General features: G+C 36.4%; 1 protein-coding gene across 1 annotated transcript in view; it reads right to left on the bottom strand.

The window, feature by feature from the left end:
* Positions 1-20,611: 20,611 nt before the first annotated feature.
* LOC107689820 (kinesin-like protein KIF20B) overlaps positions 20,612-24,539 on the bottom strand; it is a 33,577-nt gene continuing 29,649 nt past the window's right edge. Inside the window, 5 exon segments of the mRNA XM_016487985.1 lie at positions 20,612-20,703; positions 20,705-20,733; positions 22,404-22,540; positions 22,638-22,740; positions 23,060-23,134. Coding sequence (XP_016343471.1) covers positions 20,658-20,703; positions 20,705-20,733; positions 22,404-22,540; positions 22,638-22,740; positions 23,060-23,134 — 390 coding nt within the window. The 3' untranslated portion in view covers positions 20,612-20,657.

Raw genomic sequence — 24,539 nt, 5'->3', positions numbered from 1 at the left:
TGTTTCAATTCCAGATATTCTAAAAGAACAGAAAACAAAACAAGAAATACATATATATGAATTTATATACAGGACATGCGCATATTGCACCGGTGTCGTGATATCTTATCACTTGAGGGATTCTGGATACACAGATCAATAGAACTGTAGGGAGAAATCTGTTTAGATTTATCCGTTCTTGAAAACAGAAAACCACTCAACTCGGGTTCTGCTTTAAAAACGTTTATCGAGCCGTGAGAAACTCCTTTGTCAACTCTCAGCACCTGTTAGTTCACTAAGTGTCTGAATCTTGAGCCTCTGTGCTAAACACAACTAAAGACAAGCCATTTCTACTTTCAGTCTGCACATGCACACTCTGTATAAAACCACCAATTGTTTTATGCGTTGATGGAAAGCACATTAAAGCACAGATCTAATGTCAGCTATAAGCTTCTTTCTGCAGCTGTGGTTAAGCCAAAAGGAACAGGATGTAATCTGATCACAGATCTGTAATTAAAGGGATTCTGATGAGATTGACTCTGTCTCTTTTTTTGTAGGTAGCTATTTATAGTTTGATTCTGCTTGGATCTTATGTGATTAGCTTGTATGTCGCTTGTACTTATTTATCATACATGTCACAGAAAAATTGCAGTTGTGATCAGGTTCACTCTTTTGAGTTCCTCACAATTACTTGTGCATAAAAATATCAACAAATTTGTAATGACTTTTGTACTTATGTCTGCCTGTGTAAATATTAAAAGCAGATGCACAAAAACGTAAAGATACCTATTCAATGTGTTTTTTATTTTAAGTAGATGTTTTAATGTCACTCCTTGTACATATTTTCCCAAACGAGTTGGAATAAATGATGAATGAATTGGGATTTTTGTGAAGTTCTTGCATTTACACCTTTGAATCAACCTCAGAACATTGCCAGATCTATAGAAAATTGCTGCCCAGTTATCTCATTCATTACAAATTTTTCCCATTAGGATGCCATTTCTACGACTTCACCTTGAATATTGAATACTTCCAGGCAATAAGGATAAGAGAAGGATGGTGGGAGAAGGGGAAGAAACGAGACGCGTAGTGCGAGGGAGGTGTTCCCATTCACTTAGAATCACTAAAGCACTTGTTATGACTCAAATCTAATTAGTTGCCCAGTCCTTGAGGCCCTGCTGGGAATTCTATTTTAAGGGTCCAGTGTGTCTACCTGTGACAGCTACCTGCCGCTGGTGAAAAATCCATTCACAGAGAGGATGCACTTCTGTTCTGATGATGATGATGGACCTGATTTCACACCGGTGTTTCACTCAACATGAATCTGTTCCGGTCCAGAGCAGTATTGTATGAGCTCCTGCTGACACATAGAAATAATTTTTGCCTACTGAGCTTAAGAAGTAAAATAACATAAAGGCTGAAGCCACTGTGGTAGATGGACTGGAGGACTGTAAAATTATAGGTTAGAATAATTCCCTCACATTTCACTCAACCGTGAAAATCCTTTCAGCTGTAAGAGCGAGAGAGGACAATTTTGAGTGGGCAGTAATCAACTGTCTTTCTTTGTTTATTTTTTTATTACTTGTCTAAATTTCCTTCATCTTTATTTCCCCTTTTCTACTGACATTTAGGTGTTCTCTCCATCCATCATGACACCTCATCAGTGATGAGATTTATTGCAGATTAATAATAATAATAATAATAAATAATACATTTTATTTAAGGTGCCTTTCAAATCACTCAAGGTCACCATACATCATGAACAATAAATAAAACAGCAACAAATAACAATAATTAAATTCAATGCGAAATTTGATGGGAAGCCAATGAAGCTGTTTAAGAGATGGAGTAATGTGTTGTATAGATGGAGTCCGGGTTATGATACGAGCGGGTGTGATAAACCAAATAAAAGAGAATTACAGTAGTCGATGCAAGAGGTGACAAGTGAGTGAACTAGAATGGCAGTACTGTGTGGAGTGAGAGATGAACGAAGGCAAGCAATATTACGGAAATGAAAGTAACAAGACCGGGTTATACTATTAATGTGAGCTTCAAATGAAAGAGTGCTGTCAAAGATGACCCCCAAGTTCTTAACCTGGCGAGAAGGAGAAACGGAGGAACCATCAATGGATAAAGAAAAACTACAGGACCTAGAGAGAATAGAGTTAGTGCCTACAAGGAGTACATCAGTCTTATTGCCATTAAGTTTAAGAAAATTGGCGGAGAACCAGGTTTTTATTTCGTGAAGACAGTTAATAAGGCAGATAGGTGGAAGAATGGAATCAGGCTTAGTAGATACATAAAGTTGTGTATCATCAGTGTAACATTGAAATTTAATACCAAATTTAGAAAATATATTACCAAGTGGGAGAAGACAGATTAGGAACAACAGAGGACCTAGGACAGAACCTTGGGTGACGCCACAGCTAACAGAAAAGGGATGGGAATGAAAACTTTTTAATCGTACAAACTGTGTACGATTGGAAAGGTATGAAGTAAACCAGGCGAGAGGAATACCGCGATACCAATACCAGATAAACAGTTTAACAAAATATTATGTGAAATGGTATCAAAAGCTGCATTCAAATCAAGCAAAACAAGAATAGATAAGGACCCACCATCAGCAGCCATTAACAAATCATTAGTTACTCTCACAAGAGCAGTTTCCATGCATAGAGCAAAATCCTGACTGAAAACACTGAATAAATTATTATTACTAAGATGAGCATGGACCTGTGCTGCAACTACTTCTTCAAGAATTTTGGAAATAAAAGGAAGTCATGAAATTGGATGGAATTATCTAAATTATTTGGGTCTGCACACTTTAGTATTACAATCTCCAGACTCAATTAAATGCGAATAAAACTCATGTTTGGCAGCAGAAAGAACATCCTTATAAAGATGAACATGTTCATTATACAGCTCTCTATGTACCTCAAGTCCAACTCGTTTATAAAGGCGTTCCAAACACCGCCCTCTGGACTTTAGCTGGTGGAGTTCAGGAGTAAACCAAGGCGCAGAGTTAGTGAAAGATACAGTCCTAGTTTTAAGAGGTGCAAAATTGTCCAAGAGCTGTCGTAATTCAGAATTATAAAAGGAGACCAGCTCATCAGAGGAAGAGAGATGGTCACTGCGTGGGAGGTCGGTGATTGCAACAGTAAAAGCTGAGGGGTTGATCTTTTTTATATTCCGGAATGTCATAGAACGTTGTTGCCTGGATCTAGAGAGTGTAACATTAACATTGAAAGAAAGCAATTTATGATCGGATATGGGTATTGCAGTTGCTGTACAGTCCAGAGGTGTAACACCTGAACAGCAAACAAGGTCCAGAGTGTGGCCTTTAGAATGGGTTGGAAAGTCCACATATTGCTGGAGACCAAAACTGTCCAGGCAAGAAATGAAATCCCTAGTGAGCGAGTTACTAGCAATGTCCACATGAATATTAAAATCACCCAGTAGAATAATATTAGGTGATAAGGTACACTTTCTAATTCAGATGGCAGGGTAAAAGAAGAGAAAAGAATAAGGGGGAAATCGGTTGAAACACTGTAAACTGAATTAGAGTATGGGTTAGCCAGAGAGGCCAACTGTTGGTGGATAGCAGTTATTTTGTTACTGAAAAAGACATACATTCATCACATTGAGCAGTGCAGTACAGGTGTGCAGGAAGGCTGTCAGGAGGTTTCAGTATACGATTTACAGTGGAGAACAAAGCTTTAGTATTACAATCTCCAGACTCAATTAAATGTGAATAAAACTCATTGACAGCAGAAAGAACATCCTTATAAAGTTGAACATGTTCGTTATATAGCTCCCTATGTACCACAAGTCCAGTTCGTTTATAAAGGCGTTCCAAACGCCACCCTCTAGTTTTTAGCTGGCGGAGTTCAGGAGTAAACCAAGGCGCAGAGTTAGTGAAAGATACAGTCCGAGTTTTAAGAGGTGCAAAATTGTCCAAGAGCTGTCGTAATTCAGAATTATAAAAGGAGACCAGCTCATCAGAGGAAGAGAGATGGTCACTGCGTGGGAGGTCGGTGATTGCAACAGTAAAAGCTGAGGGGTTGATCTTTTTTATATTCCGGAATGTCATAGAACGTTGTTGCCTGGATCTAGAGAGTGTAACATTAACATTGAAAGAAAGCAATTTATGATCGGATATGGGTATTGCAGTTGCTGTACAGTCCAGAGGTGTAACACCTGAACAGCAAACAAGGTCCAGAGTGTGGCCTTTAGAATGGGTTGGAAAGTCCACATATTGCTGGAGACCAAAACTGTCCAGGCAAGAAATGAAATCCCTAGTGAGCGAGTTACTAGCAATGTCCACATGAATATTAAAATCACCCAGTAGAATAATATTAGGTGATAAGTTGCACAGTGAGGTTAAAAATGCACAAAATTCATTTAAAAATGTATTACAATTATAACTTTATTGACTCACCTGAGTCCATTTTTTCCTTATGAACACTAATCTTAGATTTTTTGCATAAATTAATTACATTTGGAACCTAGGCATTAATTCTGAAAATCACATTATGATCAGCTAAATTATTCCACTGAAATACCTTTAATATTTTCTGTGAAGCTCATTTGAGTCCTTAGCACTCACACTTTGTCAACTTTTTAGTGTTCATCACTCAGAGCAGAATGGATAATAATCGTAATAATACAATTACCTCTTGCTTTCCTCTCGTCTTGCTGTAGAGGTAGCAGTGGGTTGTTGAACTTCTCTTTATGTGATTTCTGTGCTAGAAAAATAGATACATCTGCATTCTTCATCAGTCTGCATGCCATTTACATATAAAGTGACTCAGATGTGTGTTGGTCACAAAAATTTCTCAAACTACCTGCTGAGAGCATTGAAAAGAAGAGAAAATAACAAGAGGCTTCATCTGTGAGCATTCTGTGCACTTAAGACTGATTAGCTCATACTTGTGTTTGACTCTGCTTTAAAAAAGTATAAATATTCAAGCTGGCTTATTTCACTACAACAGTAATCACAGACACTAATCATGATTAGAGAATTTGCATTAAATACAACATTATTTAACAATCAGTGGCATTCAGAAAACAAAAATGATGACATCTTTAAAGTAACATTCTGATTGGACTGTTTTATCAAAAGGACTCGTTGCTGCTTGTACAAAATGTTACCTGTTACTCATCAAATGCCCTTTGAGGATGTCTTTTACACTCAGTTCTGTCTCACTGCTTCTGTACATCACTCTTTTTTTTTTCAGGAGAATGGAAAGCAGTTTCTAACTGCAGGGCTTCCTCGCTGCTCTGATTATGTGATAACCTAAGGACTGGCTCAATTGTCAGTGCAGGTAATTATTATAATGGTTAATGCAATTATGTCTATGTAATAGTAACAATACAGACTGTCTGTACATCTGGTTTCTATCAAGTTATGTTCCTCTGGAATAAGAACCGAAAGGCAGTACAATGTAGAAAGTGTAAATTAACTAAAATCGACCTTTTCTGAAGGGTTACACCATCCTAGTTCCATGCTTGTTTTGTTACATTTCTACACAAAATACTTGAAGCAAAGTTATAATTGAGAAAATAAAATTAACAAAGTTTCTGTCAGTTTCTATCTATTTCTTATTTTACATTGGAATTCCTGGCAAAAAAAAAAGAGCTGCAAATGATGTATTATGAGTCAGCCTATACAGTATATATTGTATTCATCTCAGCTGGTTGGTTTGGTTTGGTTCATTATCTTATAACACTTTAATTGAGATTTTTTTTAATGAAAAATGAATGGGAAAAATACTTCCTGTAACTTTTAATTTTCATTTCCCCCTTATAAATGCTGAAACGAAACAGCACAAAGTATATGAGTATTAAATGAGACAAGCTCTATTAATTTTATGATTGGCTATTTTTTTGTTCCACTACACAGCCTTTTAATCCTTTTCTATGTAAACATGCAGTAGATGGGCATATTTTACTCTTTTAAGATGGTTTTATAAGCAGTGTGAAAAGCCCAAAAGAATATTATTATAACTGATTAATAACCCTTTGTAATGTGGGGTTTGGTGTTTGGGTTTTGTTTCATGTTCATGTTTTCATGTCTTTTATTTTGTAATTGTTTCATGCTGTTAGTGTCATGCTTCCCTTGCCCTCTTGTCTTCATGCCATTGGTTCCCTTGTCTGTGTGTCATGTTCTGATTGGTTGTCTTAGTCATGTGTCTTGTTTCCCATTGGTTTGTTCTTGTCTTGTGACCCTCTTGTCTGCTATAAGTAGCCTTCATGTTCCCATTGTGCGCTCGTCGTGTATTGATGTTGTAACTCTGCTGTTGGTGAGTCCTGTCCATGCCAAGTCAAGTTTGTTCTAGTCAAGTCTATTCATGTCAAGTCAAGTCTGTTCTAGTCAAGTCTGTTCATGTCAAGTCTCGGATTATCGTTTGGATCACTTGTAAATAAACTGCACTTGGGTTCTCACTTCAACTCGCCTCCAGTGGATTGATTCGTTACACCCTTCATGATAGAGGCCTGTATGCTGTGATCCTCACGCAAATTGCAAAACTGTTCATTATCCTGTTTTCTAGAAAACGTTAGTCCAGAATGTAAGGTCTTAAAAAGTCTTAATTCACCCTTTCACAAATGAAGGTCTTAAAAAGTTTTAAATCATTCCAGAAAGTCAAATATCTAAAACTATATATATCTACACATCCTTGTATTCCCTTTGAATTAAGTTGGTTTTTCTGAGTCCACTGGGAGATATTTGTTCTTGCTTTAATAATGAACTCATTTCATTTTGATCAGTTTCGCAGAAAACAAGACTTATTACCCAATGTCATTTTGCTCAAGTAAATGTATCTTGAATTAAGAATCTTTAGACATTTGCACTGGAAAACAAGGTACTGTAAAAATGATTTCCATATTCTAGGAGTTGGGAGCAGAGGCATTTGAGCCTATTTATTATTATTATTATTATTTAAGTTTATTGCCATTTGCACAGGTTCATTACAGTACAGGTACATTGGGATTCTTGTGCCTTTCACAGAGTCAGCTTTATAGAAGAAATATAGTAGTAAAATAAATAATATTGCACATTATATGAAGTAGTAAAATAAGTAATATTTCACATTATAATACTATTTCACATTGTAAAGAAAAAAAGATAATGCAAGCGTTAATACACTATTGTACATGGTTGATGAGAATGCACATGGATTAAGACACTGTTATGCATGGTTATACATGGTCAGTCACAGAACAAAACATTATATGAGTTAAAGAAATTGATCAGTGAGGTAGTTAATTGCCCAAAGTGTGATAATTGTCCACAGAAATGGGGAATACTAATTGGGTGAGAGAGGGATGTGGGGTGGGGTCTTTCTTTCCCTCCATAATGTCCTGTGCCACTAACCTGACAGTGGCTGGAAAGAAGCTATTATACAGATGGGCCCTGTGAGTGCTAATACTCACAGTGAGAGGCCTACAGTGTCTTAGATTGTAGTCTGTGTCCACCCACTTTAACAGAGCATAGGCAGGGTGATGTTTATCCCTGAGGATGTGATTTATTTATTTATTTTGTAAATAAATAAATTAAAAAGTAATTGGTTGAAAGTTGTATTCATTGTGTGCTTCCTAGACATCTGCTTTAGGAGAATATATAGATATATTGTGTTCCCTTCAATTTAGTCCTTCTTTACCTGGTCTTAAAAAATGTGAGGCTGCCCACTGCATGCCGACACTTGCCCGGCTACATGTGATCTGGGCACTCAGTGGGTAGGACAATGCTAAAAAAAAAACAAGCGCTACGAGTATTTAAGCCTCTATGGTCAGATCCCTTCTGTGAGGCTGATTACAGAGAGCTGTGCTCCCCACAGCAATCCCATAATCTCACAGCCTGGACACAGGAAGTACACATAGACATCCAAACACACCCACACACACACACACACACACACACGCACTCATATGCCCTATAGTGAGAGATCATCATCAGAAACATATGACCATATCGAATGAATAGGACAGGATAACTAGAATGGAACACTGATGGTTGTTTTAGTGGGTTTGTAAGAGGAAGAAAAAGCTGTAGAGTGGTTGCAACTGAATGTGAGCATTAGAGGAACACATTATGAAGACAAGGGTGATAACTGAGGACAATTCAGTCTTTAAAGTCAAAGAGAAATACAGAACAATAACAATAAAATACTATGTGAAAAATGACTTTTCAAAGTTGTAAATAAAGCAAAGATTACTGAAGTACCTTGTACAGGAAAATACCGTTTTCAGTCTACTTCAAAATTGATCATTTAATTCAATGCTTTACTTACATTTTTGCAATTATTTGTGTTATTTTCTAGCAATTTCTGAGTGAAATTTGTTTTAAAGTACATCCAATTTTTTTTCAGGATATTTACATTTTATTATGTCAAGCACATGCAAGACCATGCAAAACTCACTGCCATGATTATAAGTGGTTGCTAGTGTGTCTTTGCTAGGTGGTTACTTAAAGTCAAGTCAAAAGATCCCATCCCCAAATCTCTATGATATTCTTTTCCCAAGATATGGCTCAAGTGGTCTCTCCTTCAGTGCAAGTATGAGATTTTTTCAGGTGAAAGTCATGAGACAGAAACATGAGGAGGTTAGAGAAGTAGAGTATTTATATCTAATGCTTATATCAGATGATGGGAGGGTTATTTTTACCACAAAGGAAGACTCTTGTGTAATATTATATATGCAGTTTGAATTTGCTGACCAATACTCTGAAATATGCCACATATGTTCATGCACATATGTTCTTCAGATGTCCTCATGCATGTAATTGATGCATTGAGTATATTAATTCCATATATAGATTCCATCTGTCCTGTTTATCTGTCCTGGCTAAATGTTGCAGATATGATTGTACACATAATATCTTTAATAAATCACATTAGAGAATAAGCATTTGAGAAACAGATACACAAACAGCTCTGCAGGAACCCTCTTTAAAATTCTGTCAGACCTAATAGCCAGAAGTACAACTTTGCAGTTGGTTTGATGATGCCTCAAAACCAATGTTTTACACACACACACACACACACACACACACTGTCCACTACATAAATCTGCAATAACACCAAATCTGTGCCTGTGAGAACACAGAGACAGAAAAGTACTTGCAAAAGCTGTCCTGTGAGAAGACGAAATGGTGGAGAGTGCAATAATTACTATATGTTCCTTTTTTGCATTACTTTAAACCCTCAGACAAAAAAGCTGTCACTGGTGTAGTAACCTTTTTTTTAAAGGTAAAACCTGCATATTAGTGCATAAATGTTACATATTAATACCTTTTTTTCTGACTGTAATGTAAAGATTACAATTTCAATCAAAATCTAAAATAGTCACAACCACATAAAATAAGCACCTGAAAGGGAAATACATGTTTTATATTGCATAAAAAATCTACATATGATGTTATTAGAAAAAAACTGATGTGCCTTTTATTTTGTCAAAAACAAAAAACAAATCAGTCACATTTGCACAAAGACTACTTAAAAACATCCTTAAAGGGGTCATATGATGCGATTTCAAGTTTTCCTTTCTCTTTGGAGTGTTACAAGCTGTTCGTGAATAGATAAGATCCCTAAAGTTGCAAAGACTAAAGTCTCAAACCCAAAGAGATATTTTTTATAAAAGTTAAGACTCCTCGTCCACACCCTCCTAAAACGCCTCGTTTAAACATGCAGACATGGTTTTATGTTTACGCGGTGCGATGCAACGCAACGCGTAAAAAGACAGTATAAGTCATTATAATATGTAATTATGTCCCCTCTGGATGCTACAAATGCCTCTTTATAATGGGTTTTAATATTTTTGTCTCGTCGCTCCTGCCGGACACGGCATCACAATATGTTAAGGGGCGTAACATTTCTGTCACACGCTTGAGGAATTCGGCCAATCACAACGCCCTGGATAGATGGCCAATCAGCATACAACTCGCTTTTCAGACCGATGAGCTTTGTTGTTTACGCGGTGCGATGCAACGCAACGCGTAAAAAGACAGTATAAGTCATTATAATATGTAATTATGTCCCCTCTGGATGCTACAAATGCCTCTTTATAATGGGTTTTAATATTTTTGTCTCGTCGCTCCTGCCGGACACGGCATCACAATATGTTAAGGGGCGTAACATTTCTGTCACACGCTTGAGGAATTCGGCAAAACAAAACGCACTGGATAGCTGGCCAATCAGAGCACACCTTGCTTTTCAGACTGATGAGCTTTGCAAAAATCGATGTGTTTCAGAAAGGCGGGGCATAGAGGAGAAACAATAATGTACAGTATGTGGAAAATAATGTGTTTTTTGAACCTTAAACCGCATAAATACATTTCAGTACACCAAATACACAAAATAATGTTCTTTTTAGCAACACCATATGACCCCTTTAAGACCAAGATATTACTATGAGATAAACTGGAATGTATATCAACACATCTTTGCTATCAGTATCTTTAAGTCATACCTAAGCAGGTTTTATTAAAAGCATTAATTAAATGTTTAATATGCATTAAGGTTCAGGTTTAGAGAAGACTATTAAAATGATTTATTAGCTTACACACACACACACACACACACACACACGCGCACACACAGTCTGAAAGTAAATGGATCTCAATAGATGGGTGTCTCTCTAAAGCCAAGTGAATTAACATAATTAGTCCAGTCAGCAGCATAACTATAGCATACACATTGCAGCTTAAGGTTAAAGAGTTTTCTGTACTTCAAGACTGAATGTTTTCTGGAAATCCTTCACTATGAAGCCTTTGGGCAATTTAAATGTCTGCCAGAAAGTTTTTTATGAGATTTTTATTAACGAGCAGCACGGTAAAGAGAGTGGCATATACTGAAAATGAGGTTTAGGCTCACACCTCTTTCCCTAAATCTTTCCTTTCACTCATTCCTTAACATGATGTTCTCCTCTATTCTCTATTTTCTCATTTTCATCATGCCCCTTTCTGCCAAAATCTGGGTTTGCAATCTTGATTAAGCCGCTCAGAATGAGTCCACTCCACTCCTTTGCCTCCATCAGGGCTGACGGTGGCAGGTCTTAGGGATAACAGCTTTATTGTGCTATTAAAGGATCCTGCATAAATCAACAAAATTATGAAGGAAAGGAACAGACAGAGAGAGAGAGAGAGAGAGAGAGAGAGAGAGAGAGATGTGTGTTTGTCCTCTTCAAACCTTTATCTCTGCTCTACTAAGAAGTGTCTGTGCTGCTGTTTCAGTGAAATGCTTCTGTATGATCCCAGTAGTATTTTGTGAAATCTTAGGACAAATGATACTTTGACATTTGTTTACAGATCATAGAGTAAAATCAAACCAGTGTCAAGAGAACAGAAGCATCAAACATCACAACCTGGCTTTGATGGAAAGGTCACTCATTTAAATAGCCCAAGGATAGAAATCAATTCACAGATATGTAACAAGTCATGTGAAAAATAATATATACACACACACATACATATATACATGCATAAATGCAACAATTCTTTTAACCCTAACTGATGCAGTGCATAGCTTTTTATTTCTCAAACAATCATGCTGCAACTTGCAAGACGTACCCATGCCCATGTTCCAGGATGACAATGTAAGGCTTAATTTGTGAAAGATTGGCCACCACAGAGTCCTGACCTTAACCCCACTGAAAGTCTTTGGGATGTGCTGGAGTAGACTTTACCCTGCCTGACCCAGAAAAAAGTTGCACACGCTAATATTTCATTGGACTGCCTTTAGATTTGATTATATTGTACATTCACTCATTGACAATGGAAGAGTCAAACCACTCTGTAAAGTAAACTCCAGCACATCCTGACTTTCAATAGGGTTAAGCTCAAGCCAATTCATACATGAAAATGATTCCTCATACTCACTGAACCACTATTTCACAAATTGAGCCTGGTGAATCTTGGCACTGTCATCCTGGAATATGGACGTGGGTACGTTTTCCAACATGGTTGTTTTAGAAGTATAAAGCTACACACTGCATTAGTTAGGGATAAAGAATTGCTGCAAAACATATAACATGCCAGAAACATGTTAATCACTGCAATAATGTTCCAAATCCAAATGGTGACCTTTTTTGCCATGCAGTGTATTTCAAATCACAAACAAATGACTGTAACGAGACCGTTCTTTTTAGTTATCAAAAAACAGTGCAAGTTCATTTAATAAATCGTTTGGACACACACCAACTCACGTTACTGCTCTGGAAGACTCCAACTTATCCTTCACTGAATTAACTCGAGTCGCTGCAGAATCAGCATATGACTCATTTACTGAAGTGTGAATTTTCAAGTTTTCATTATCTTCAATGATCCATCTTAAACAGCTCTGTGTTCCGGAACTTAAATCAGTTAGGTGAATTCTAGGAAACACACACAATACTGTATAACAATATTACAGGATACGAGAAAGTGAGAATTGATTAGCGGCCAGGATGAACTATTAAGAGGATTCCCTGAGGGGCTGATAGTTTGAGACACTTTTGACCTAGAAATCTTTACATCATACAAGATTGACCAGCCCAACTTGGACACTCGCATCTGGTAAGATACTTCAAAAATGATTTCATTCCATATAAGGCTTCTATCGACTGACCTAAAGAGGGCAATTTAAGACAGAAATAGTGTTTTGGTGCCTGCTGTGTGTCCCGTTCACGCTCTGCAGAGCATGGCAAACGAGCATGTGAACACAGCAAGCAGACAAAATGCTCAACATTAACCTCAAAAGGACAACAAAACATCTGAATAATAAAAAAAATACAAAAAAGGGAGAAAGAACATATGGTTCTCACTCATGCTCTTTATTTAGCTATAAAAATAATTTTAAAAATGGAGTGCCATTATGTTAACTTAAAGGTCAAAGCATCAGTGGTAATAAGGGTGGCGACCTTTTTAGCAGACGGTCAGATCTGAGCAGACAGCCATTACTGATCTGCTGCACCAGAACTGCTCCAGGCAGTTTGTCTATAAAATGCCACATGCCATTCACCACTGGCCACAGTTTCAACCATGCTGACAATCCCAGAATTAAAGTTAAACCGTTATTTTATAAATTAAATTGTTATGACAGTCCTTAAAGGAATAGTTCACCCAATAATGAATATTTGCTAAAAAAAAAATGTACGCACCCTCAGGCTATTCAAGATGTAGGTGAGTTTGTTTCTTTATCAGAACAGAATTGGAGATATTTAGCTTTACATCACTTGCTCACCAATGGATCCTCTGCAGTGAATAGGTGTCGTCAGAATAGTGTTCAAACAGCTGATAAAATACAATAATCCACAAGAAATCCACAGGACTCTAGTCCATCATTTAATGTCTTGTGAAGAGAAAAGCTGATCCAGGTACTGACCAGGCTCAGCCCTGCTTAGCTTCAGTGGGCAACCAGTCTTGGGCTACAAGGTGATATGGCTGCCTAGAGGCATTAAGGCATTTAAAATTTTGCTTCTGGCCTAAATACGATTCAATAATCCATAATAATGCTTCCTCCAGTGAAAAGTCCATCCCCTGTTGTCCTCTCACATCAAAATCCACCAACATATTTGTTTAGAACTGTTTTTACTGGAGAAAGCAATATTATGAATAGAAAGAGGACTTGAATTTTAGCCGGAAGCAACGGTTTGAAGTTAAGAACATTTTAATGGATTTTTTACAAACACGCAGCTTTTCGCTTCACAAGACATTAATTGATGGACTGTTACTGGTCTGGATGATTCCAACTAATCTTTCACTGAATGAACGGCTGCTGAATCAACACATGACTCACCTAAGTGTAAGTTATCATTACTTTCAATGATTCATTTCAAAATGAAGCAAGTTTTGTGGTCCTAAGGAAATTGATGGGCTAGAGTTTTGTCAGTGACTTGCGGATTATTGTGATGTTTTATCAGCTGTTTGGACTCTCATTCTGACAGCAATCATTCACTGAGAGGATCCATTGGTGAGCAAGTGATGTAATGATACATTTCTCCAAATCTGTCCTAACATCGTGTCTACACCAGACACGAGCGACGTGATGCAAACCCATTATAATCAGTGATGCTGTCTAGTGTCTACATTGGATGTGGTGCGGCATGATGCGACACGACAAATCATTGACAATAAACTGATGCCACGTTCTATTTCTGACATCCTGACACAAAGTACAAATGATTTGCAACAGTTGCTTTGTCGCATCCAGTGTAGACAGACATTAGCTGTTGCACCGCGGCCTGACTCGACTACATCTTGGATGGCCTAAAGGTTAAGTAAATTCGGCAAGTTTTATTTTTGGGTGAACTGTCCCTTTAAATAGACTGATCTGACAGGTTGCTGGCCTTTTTATACAGCTTTACAAGTACAATTCTTGACAGTTTTATCTGGATTTAACACTTCTGGATTTGTGCAACAATAATTCTCGTTTAGAAGGCCTTATTCCCTACAATAATGAGTAACACTGAATTTTTACAGTCAAACAAATGCAATTAGATCACACCATTAGAGTCTCGTTTTAACTGGCCAGACGGAAATCTGTGTTTTTGTTGTCTGGCTGCCATTTTAGTTAAACTGCCTTTTAAATCCTTTTAAACATTAATTATGTCTCTGTGGTCAGAGAACAAAAGAAAAAACATGGCCAACTGGCCAAATACCATCTGAATTATTCTTTTGTACTTCCTTTTTTTCCCAAAAAGAACAAAGCTGGGCTTTAATTAAGACCAAAAGTTGATTCCATTGCAGAAGTTCAATTGGAATAGTTGTGCAGCAGAGGTGGTAAAATAGGTTTGAAGGTGTCATTTTGTGCTTGTCTGACCTTATACAACTTCATTCATTTGAGGTTTCTACTTTCATTTTAAAGATTTGACTAAAACACATACATGCCATTCGGTTTGGACCGATTTTTTTTTTAATTAATACTTTTATTCAACAATATGCAAAGACATTTTTAATGTTACAAAAGATTTCTATTACAAATAAATAGTGTTATTTTGAACTTTCTATTAATCAAAAATCCTAAACAAAATGTATCATAGTTTCCACAAAAATATTAAGCAGCACACCTAATTTCAACATTAATAGTAAGAAATGTTTCTTGAGCACCAAACCTGCATATTAGAATGATTTCTGAAGAATCATGTGACACTGAAGACTGGAGTAATGGCTGCTGAAAGCTTTGCAATCATTGGAATAAATTACATTTCATAATATATTAAAACAGAAAACAATAATTTGAAAATGTAATAATATTTTACAATAACACTGTTTTTACTGTATTTCTGATCAAATAAATACAATTTCTGAATGGTATTTTTCATCAAATTAACACAAGCAGCCAAATGTTTCAGCAACATATTCAAGCAGAATGGTTCTCCAGGATGCGGCTCTGGTCTGATCAGACTCTTAAAACAGTGGTAGCAAATTAATTTACCTTAACTATTGAACCGTACAAGCCATGGCAGGGAAGACAGAAGACAAGAAAGAAGAAAAAGGTGGGGGAGGGAGAGTTATCGAACAACATCTGAATGAAGTGAGGGGGAAAATTAAAGGTGACACAGAGTTTGTTGTCTTTCTGGGACATCTTTGCAGTGACGACCCTAGCTGCTTCGTACATTCAGACACAGACTTGCTGAGTTCAGGCAAACTCCATTTAACTATAATTAAAATGTGCCAGCAATGAGCCAGAGTTCAGATAACAGGAATTACAACACCTGGCAAGACTATCTATCTATCTATCTATCTATCTATCTATCTATCCATCCATCCTCTTCACAGAATACCATGGTATTACAAACAGTGTTGGGGGTAATATATTACAAGTAATGCAAGTTACAATTTCTTCTTCTGCATTCTACTGTACGGACGTAAATGTACTTTCCCTTCAGCCTGAGGCTTATTCATTTCACTTTTGGTGTGAAAAGGCTTTTATATTTGCCAAAAATAGAACTTTTTTATTTTAAAAACAAAGAAGCAAGCCCTGTCCAGATTTAAAAAGTAACGCAAAAGTAACGTAACGCATTACTTTCCATAAAAAAGTAACTAAGTAACGTAATTAGTTACTTTTTTTATGGAGTAATGCAATATTGTAATGCACTACTTTTAAAAGTAACTTTCCCCAACACTGATTACAAAGTACTTTAAACCTAAACAATATTATCACCATTGCTTTTAAAATCATTACACATTTCTAATATAGATTGATATGGTGGGTTGCTTGTGTGACGTAATAAAAGGCCCAGCATGTACATTCATCAGGGGTTATTAGACCAAACACACGCTAATAAATCCATTATGTTTGGAGACGGTAAATACACAATGTCCAGAATCACTCTGAACTGTAGGGTGCTGGAGGTGTGAAAAGTATGTAACAGCAGGTGCTAAATGCTTTTATAACACACACACACACACACAGTCTGTTTCACTATCCTTGTGGGTACTCCCCATAGGCATAATGGTTTTTATACTGTACAAACTGTATTTTCTATCTCTCTACACCAACCCTACACCTAAACCTACCCCTCACAGAAAACTTTGTGCATTTTTACAATCTCAAAAAAACTAATTCTATATGATTTATAAGCTTCTGTACCCATGGAGACATCAATTTAGGTCCCCACGGTGACACGGTGAGTTGTTGTGTATTCAGGTTTAAGTCCCCACCAGTGTAGAAAAACATGTACACACACACACACACAAATGTGTCACTGCTGTGGGAAAGAATTAAAAGGAACCTAAGCACAGTAGCTGTGACCAGCCGTTCCTAGGCTGAAGAAATGCTCACATTTGCTTTTATATAAAAATAAATAGAGGTCCACTTACGTACAGTTCCAACAGCAAATTCATTCACACATAATTCATTATTTTTCTATAGGCGTAATCAGTGTTGGGGAGTAACTAGTTACATGTAACGGCGTTACGTAATTTAATTACAAAATAAATGTAACTGTAATCAGTTACAGTTACTAAGAAAAAATGTGTAATTTAATTACAGTTACTTATGAAAATGTTAACGATTACAAAGGGGGTTACATTTGAATATTTACACGCGTCCACATTCAGATTTAATTGATTTCTTTCCCAAATTGCACTGACTACTCTAAAATATGAGACATACGGCCGCGATGCGGAAAACACGGAGTGGTTTGTAGAATCCAGTCATAAAAACGGAACTCCTATTACGCGGAATGTCAAGGAATATGCCACATTTTGGACGAATAAATCAAAAGTAGGTCAGTACACTTGAATCAAAACGTAATATGGACTATAGTGTCTGTGAATATTAATCCGCAAAAAGATAAATTAATAATGGAAGTGAAGGTGCCGTTCAGGAGAGAACTTTTAATTATTTTGTATGTCCCCCGCCTAAGGAGTTTTTGTGATGGCCATACAAAAATAGGGTTGTCTGGTTAAAGTTAAAGGTTTTAAAAATATTTCTTTAAACATGCAAGACTGACGTCTTTGACAGTAGCGCCGCGTGTTTTAAGAAATGCAACTTTTAAAATAAAAAGTTGATAAAAAATGAAATTAAAGTAAAAATAAAAACGCACCTCTAGACCCGTTGATGTTTTCATTCCGCAGTGCCATTAAAAATATATTAGGCCTAAATTTAAGATTTATGCATTTGAATTGCCTATAAAAATTTCCATGCATACTTGTCAGTTATGTATAGCCTAAATGAAAAAGGTATACAAAACAGGCACGATTTCTGCACTCAAAAAAAAAAAAATAAAAAATACATGGCATAGTTTAACTATTTGTATTTTTTGACTATCTATTTGATTTTATTTAAATAATCATATTTAATCATAAATTGAATCAATAATCATTAATCATATCAAAATGCATTTATTCAAATAGCTTAGAATCAGCATAAATCTGTTAATTGTGAAAACAATTAAATGTATTCAGTTAAAGGGGTCATATGATGCTGCTAAAAAGAACATTATTTTGTGTATTTGGTGTAATGAAATGTGTTTATGCGGTTTAAGGTTCAAAAAACACATTATTTTCCACATACTGTAGGCTACATTATTGTTTTTTCCTCTATGCCCCGCCTTTCTGAAACACGTCGATTTTTACAAAGCTCATCGGTCTGAAAAGCAAGGTGTGCTGTGATTCCACGGTGAAAGCCGATCCAGCGATCCACAGCGCGAAGTTGATGTATTTCCTCAGCGACCAGCACAGATCAGCTCTAGGCATGACGAAGCAGATATCGTCCTCTTTTGGAAGGCCAAACAAAGTAGTTTCGCTTTTACAACGAAACACACAGCGCCTTCACGACATGGCGGCGGCGGCAACAACAATACTACTACAGCGAGAATAAAAGTTACGCCTTTTTTTTTTGCGTGAACATTTGGGCAGCGTTATGAAAATCTTCCCACATCATGACGTAGATATGTGGGGGCGTGTTAGAACAAGCCGTTTTAGGTAGGCATGGTTGACTCTTAACTTTTATAAAGAATATCTCTTTGTATTTGAGACTTTAGTCCACCAAGAGCTTGTAACAGTTCAAAGAGAAAGGAAAAATTGAAATCGCATCATATGACCCCTTTAAAAAGTATGAACAAAATATTGCTTGCTTTGGAACAAGCAACATTCAATTAGTTTAAATGTATGAGCTTGAAATAAATAAGATTTATTGATGATAAATCTCTTCTCTACCTGCTACTTTATGTGTGACTCACAAATATGCATCACATTAAGTTTGTAAAAATGTTTGGATGTAAATTATATATGCAATTCAAATACAGAAATCTTAAATTAAGGCCTAAGTTTTTTTTTTTGAGTGTACCTCATGTGCCTTTTGATGCAAAAAATGTTTGTGAACTCTGTGTGGGTGACCACCAGTTTCACCACTGGTCATTTTTTAAACACCGATTTTAATTTTGTTTCAGCATGCATGTACAACCAAGATGTTTCACACTTCATTTGAACAGTATAAATTATAGTCACTCATCCTCACCCTGGCACAAATAGGGCAAGATGGCACATGTGACGACAGAGCATCAATTTTCTTAGTCTGAACAAATTGGTTGGATTAAAGCAATCAGATACACAAAGTGGAAATCTTCACCCAGCATTCCTCTCGATTAAGTCACTACTTTGTCTCAAACCTATTTAAAGTGCATCTCCTGATGAGGCCAAGCAATTAGACCCATCCCCACAGGCTCTCGATTCTTCTGTCTCTTCAGCACATGACAGTGACAGGAAAGATAAGAGCTGCACTCTGCCTGTTTATCATTTCAAATGATGTGGTAATATTCTGCCCTAAATTATAGCTACAGATGATTATTACTGCATAGTTTACCAGGCCTGGATGCTACGAATCAAGCTGATGCTTACATGCCTCCCCGTCATTTTCTGCATGCAGAGGAATGAGACAAAAAGAAATGAGAAAAAAAATAAAATGACTAGACTTTGTGTGTCAATGCATCAATTAAGTGACGCAATCAAATGACACGGACATTGACTCACTTTGCGCAAAAAAACAAAAGTGACATATAACTCATGATTACAGTCTGTCATGACCCTACATTAACTAGGAAGCACATGAACATCTATATGTACATCATGCACGTGTGCAGAAGTAGACCGGAAGGAAATATATATAAGGGCATGTAAAGAAAACAAGACTGTTTATGAAGTTTTTCACACCCCATTTCTAACATTCACAATTATGAAATCAGAGGAAAATTGCACTTCAATGACCTGCACAAGCACAGCTGGGCTGCACATGGTTGATTTTGTATGTTTTTTTCTTCCTCTTCATCTCTCCTTATTCCTCCTCCTCAGTCGGTTTTCACTCCTCTATTTTGTCTTCTCCACATGCTCCCACACTTTTGACACTATCAAAACCGTGATTCATCATTGCAAGCAGCCACCCCATTCACATCCTGTCATTCAGAGCCAACAACAACATAGACCTGTTCCCAGTTCCTCACCCTTCCCCGCTCTCCTTTTATGCCATCTTAGATAAGGGCACGGGGCCACGCGCTGCGATCGGGAAATTCAATTACCCGTCTGTTACATAAGCATTTGTTCAGTAATTCAAATGAATAATCCTTTGGGTGTCATTAGGCATCTGGCACACAGTTTTACTGACGTGGTAATGGAGATCCTTTATCATGTGAATGGGACATATTAATGGTTTGTGACAGGGTGATACATACATAAACAAAAGAAGGTTGACAAGTGGGATGAAAAATTTAAATCACAAAAACCTTTGAACTTTTACTTTGTGCTATATTTTGTGTGTGTACATTTTTATATCTTGAAAAGTAGAAAGTGGTTAGGGGGAAACAACAGTTTTGCTTTTACATGCAGGGCAGCATAAGCACAATGTAAACAAATAACGTGGTTTAAGTATACAGCAATAGGAAACCCTGTGTCAAAAATGTGCAGTAGTGATTTCTGAACTTCCATTCTAACTCAAGCAGCAAAAATCTGTCCATTCTTCCATACATGAGCTTATGAAACTGTCCATCATCTCAACTTGCCATTAAAATCAGCGGTAGTGTTAGTTCATTTCCAGGATAATATATTATGTGCCATATTTGATAAAAAGTAAAAAGAGAATTTATAGATATTGTAAATGAAAAGTGCATCAGATTAAAATAAAAAAGATTTTAAAAACTGGTTTGATTTAAAATACAAAAAAAATACAAAAAAACATTTAAATAAAAATACATTTCCTTCCAGCTTATTTCGCGGTCATAGGACGAAGACATTTCTTGATAAGGTTTTCACTCTTTCTTCTCTCGATTCCGGCCAATGATCTACAAGGAAGGTCAAATGTCACTAAGAACATTCATGTCATTTTAAGTTGAAATTCATTGTACACATTTACAGCATAAAGTACACTACTTTTCAAAAGTTTGGGGTCTGTAAGATTTTTTTTTTCTTTAAAGAAATGAATGCTTATATTTAATAAGGATGCAAGGATATTCAGAATAATAAGGATATTTAATAAATTGATAAAAAGTGACTATTTCCAATAAATGCTGCTCTTTTGAACTTTTATTTAACAAAAAATCCTATGCATCATGCAAAAAATGCATCATGAGGCTAATAAATTCTTAGATTTTACTCGCCAGTGTGTGAGTTGGAGGCCAAGTATAAGTTAAGCACAGATATATTTTCACTCACAGAACACTGACTGAGCGCTTCCGAGTTTTCTCTGTCAAGCGATCTAGCTATTTTTCAGTTCATCTCTATGGATGCGCAGCGCACCTGTATTTCGCGTACCGTAAACTTTAGTGTGAAGGCGCACGACTCGCCGTCACTTTGCTTCTTTCTCACACGCAAAGAGAAAGACAGAGCAACAGAGTCTTACATACCATGCAGAATTGACGTGCTATATGTAAACGATATTATTTGTTGTATTTTCCTGTCAAAATAACAGAGTTCCTTTGGAGTTCTTCAGATTTTAAGAACTGCCGCTTTCTCCGGTAGTGGGCGGAACTAATGCACAAAATGCAAAATGCGCAATCTCATTGGCTGGCGCTCACCTATTATTGTCCCTGATTTGAATTCAGCAAATCAATTCTAGCGAATGCACACAACCTGATTAATATTCATGAATCCAGCAGCTCGTTAATCCTTATGAATTTACTAGCCAATGGCGATTCAATTGCCAAGGTGTCCGTAGAGGGCTGCTTGAGCACCAAATCAACATATTAGAATGTCTTCTGAAGGATCATGTGACAATAAAGACTAGAGTAATGGCTGCTAAAAAATAAGCTTATATTTTTAAATATATTAAAATAGAAAACATTTTGGAATTGTAATATTATTTCACATTATTGCTGTTTTTACTGTATTTTTAATAGTTAAAATGACTAATATGCATCCATATAAGGTTACGAAGTTTTAATTCAAGTTAAAGTTCTATCATTAAATGATACTTGATTATCATAATATCATATTATAATGCTTGACTGACTGATGTTAAGAGTGTACTTTCAGATATTTAAAAAGCTGTGCCATTTTACAACATTATATGTATATATATATATATATATATATATATATATATATGCATGCATATGTTTGTAAAATAAATATAACATATAAAAAAATATAAAATATATATAATATACATATCTATATATAGTATATCAGACTGGCAAGTAAACGAAAAAATTTACTAGCCAATGGCGATTCAATTGCCAAGGTGTCCGTAGAGGGCTGCTTGAGCACCAAATCAACATATTAGAATGTCTTCTGAAGGATCATGTGACAATAAAGACTAGAGTAATGGCTGCTAAAAAATAAGCTTATATTTTTAAATATATTAAAATAGAAAACATTTTGGAATTGTAATATTATTTCACATTATTGCTGTTTTTACTGTATTTTTAATCAAATAAATGCAGCCTTGGTGAACATATAGGACTTCTTTCAAAAACACTAACTGAATGTTAGTGTAAGTTTAACAGTACAGTACCTGATGGGCTGGTATTTCCATTGGGGAGGAGATATCTGGCCTGTCGTGTTTCCGTCTGTCACGTTTGGATTTGAGTTTTAAAGACATCGCCCCACCATCAGGGGACTTTCCGCTCATCAATCCCATGATCCTCTTTGCTGAGACAGAGCAAGAACGTGATTGTCATACAAATAAGATGCCTTAGTCTGACGCAAGTCTAGGAATTATAATAATGATGGATTTTTTTTTTCATACCTTTACTTCCAAGAAAGGTAGGAGAGCCCTGAAGAAAGTCTCCAATCTTCTGCATCGTTTTGTCTTTTCTCCCTTTTTGGTTCGACTCCTGGGCATTAGAGGGCTGAGAGGAATGAGAACAGAGTTCATCACTCACTGTAATCACTCGACACTTCTATGATCAGGGTTCACGACTCTCTCAATCACAGTCTATGAGTGTGTGCGTGTGTGATGCAGTGACTGAGCCAAATTATCTTCTCATCCGCTGTCTATACCTCCTTCTTTCATCTCATTTCTACCTAATTACATGTCTTAATTAATCTAAACAAATATTTCTGTATCAAACTGTGAAATCGATTTCAATGGTCATTATGATGGAACACATTTATTTTTTTTTTAAATAAATTTACTTAGTGCTTGAGCATTAGAATGTGGTCACTCACCTCTTCCTGATGAGGCGGTAGGCGAGGAGTCATTCTACTCCTTGTATTCCTGATGTTGTCACTTTCCACCCCATCCTGAGGAATGGCAGAGTGCTAGAGTAAACAAGTATTTCAGAGTTCGGAAGGCTAACATAAATGCTTTGGTTTCTTTCAGGCCTGTTTCACGCATTTTGTGTCTGTGAAGTGTAAGCAAAGCAACAACTACAACAGGTTCACATTGTTCTTTCAAACTAACCGTGTTTTCTGCTGTGTAACAGACCTACGCATCTGTACAGAAAGTCATTCCTGGCTTACAAATTGAATGTTTATTTAAACAAAGCCTATTATTTTATTTTATAAAATGGTTATTGAAAGTGGGCCATAAAGAATGTTATAAACTTGACCAGCATGAAATCTAACTATCGTTCAAATGTTTGAGGTTAGATTTTTTTTCTTTTTAAAATAATGAATAGCCTACTTTTATTCAGCAAAGAAGCATTAAACTGTCAAAAAGTAACAGTAAAGACATTTATAATGTTACCAATGATTGTAAATAAATGCTGTTCTTTCTATTACCCTGAAAAAAAAATTCACGGTTTCCACAAAAATATTAAGTGCCACAAATGTTTTCAACATTGATAATAAGAAGAAATGTTTCCTGACCATCAAATCAGCATATTAGAATGGTTACTGAAGGATCATATGACACAGAAGACTGGAGTAATGGCTGCTGAAAATTCATCACAGGAATAAATGACATTTTACATGCAGCCTTTGTGAACATAAGACTTCGTTCAAAAACAATACGAAAATCTTACCAATCCCAAGCTTTTGAACAGTAGCGTACATCTAAATGGTAATAAGTCTACATTGGACCCAAACTCCAAAGTGTAGCTATAAATTGCTTATATTGTCTGAATTCGGTCAGATTTACTGAATAAAAGGGTTTTTGTGCATCAATCACTGCATGTGAAAAAGATCATAAATAAGAGTTTAGCATGGATGATGTAAGTTAACCACTTAATATGGGTGCCAAAATAAATGTGCACTTCACAGAACACAGACGGTGAAACAGGCCTTAGAATCTAAATGCTTGGCTGTGATTGGTCAGATAAGATGTGATGGATGTTACTTCAAGGAAAAAAGTGTTACTGAGATGCAGTGTTTAACAGACCCTCTGCTTATGTTTTGATCAACAGGGAATCGTAGAATATTAAATGCTAAATGCATATGGAGAAACATAGCACTGGGTGTCTGCCTCTCTGATCTGAATCTTTAATCCTAACAAAACACAAATTGGTTTCAGGTCAGTGGCAATAAAATTCTTGACACTCAAAAGAGCACAAACCCCTGAGGATTAGTTGACAGATCTAGTGTGCAGTGCATTGAATCATCATTAATAAGACAGCAGAGCATCTGCCATATCCCTCTCAATCTCTCTCTACACACACACACACACACACACACACACACACACACACACAAACAAACAAATAATACA

The sequence above is a fragment of the Sinocyclocheilus anshuiensis genome, unplaced genomic scaffold (genome assembly GCF_001515605.1).
Source record: "Sinocyclocheilus anshuiensis isolate Anshui unplaced genomic scaffold, SAMN03320099.WGS_v1.1 scaffold918, whole genome shotgun sequence".
Taxonomy (NCBI): domain Eukaryota; kingdom Metazoa; phylum Chordata; class Actinopteri; order Cypriniformes; family Cyprinidae; genus Sinocyclocheilus; species Sinocyclocheilus anshuiensis.
The sequence above is the reverse complement of the archived record's forward strand: the minus strand, read 5'-3'. Positions and strand labels throughout refer to the sequence as shown.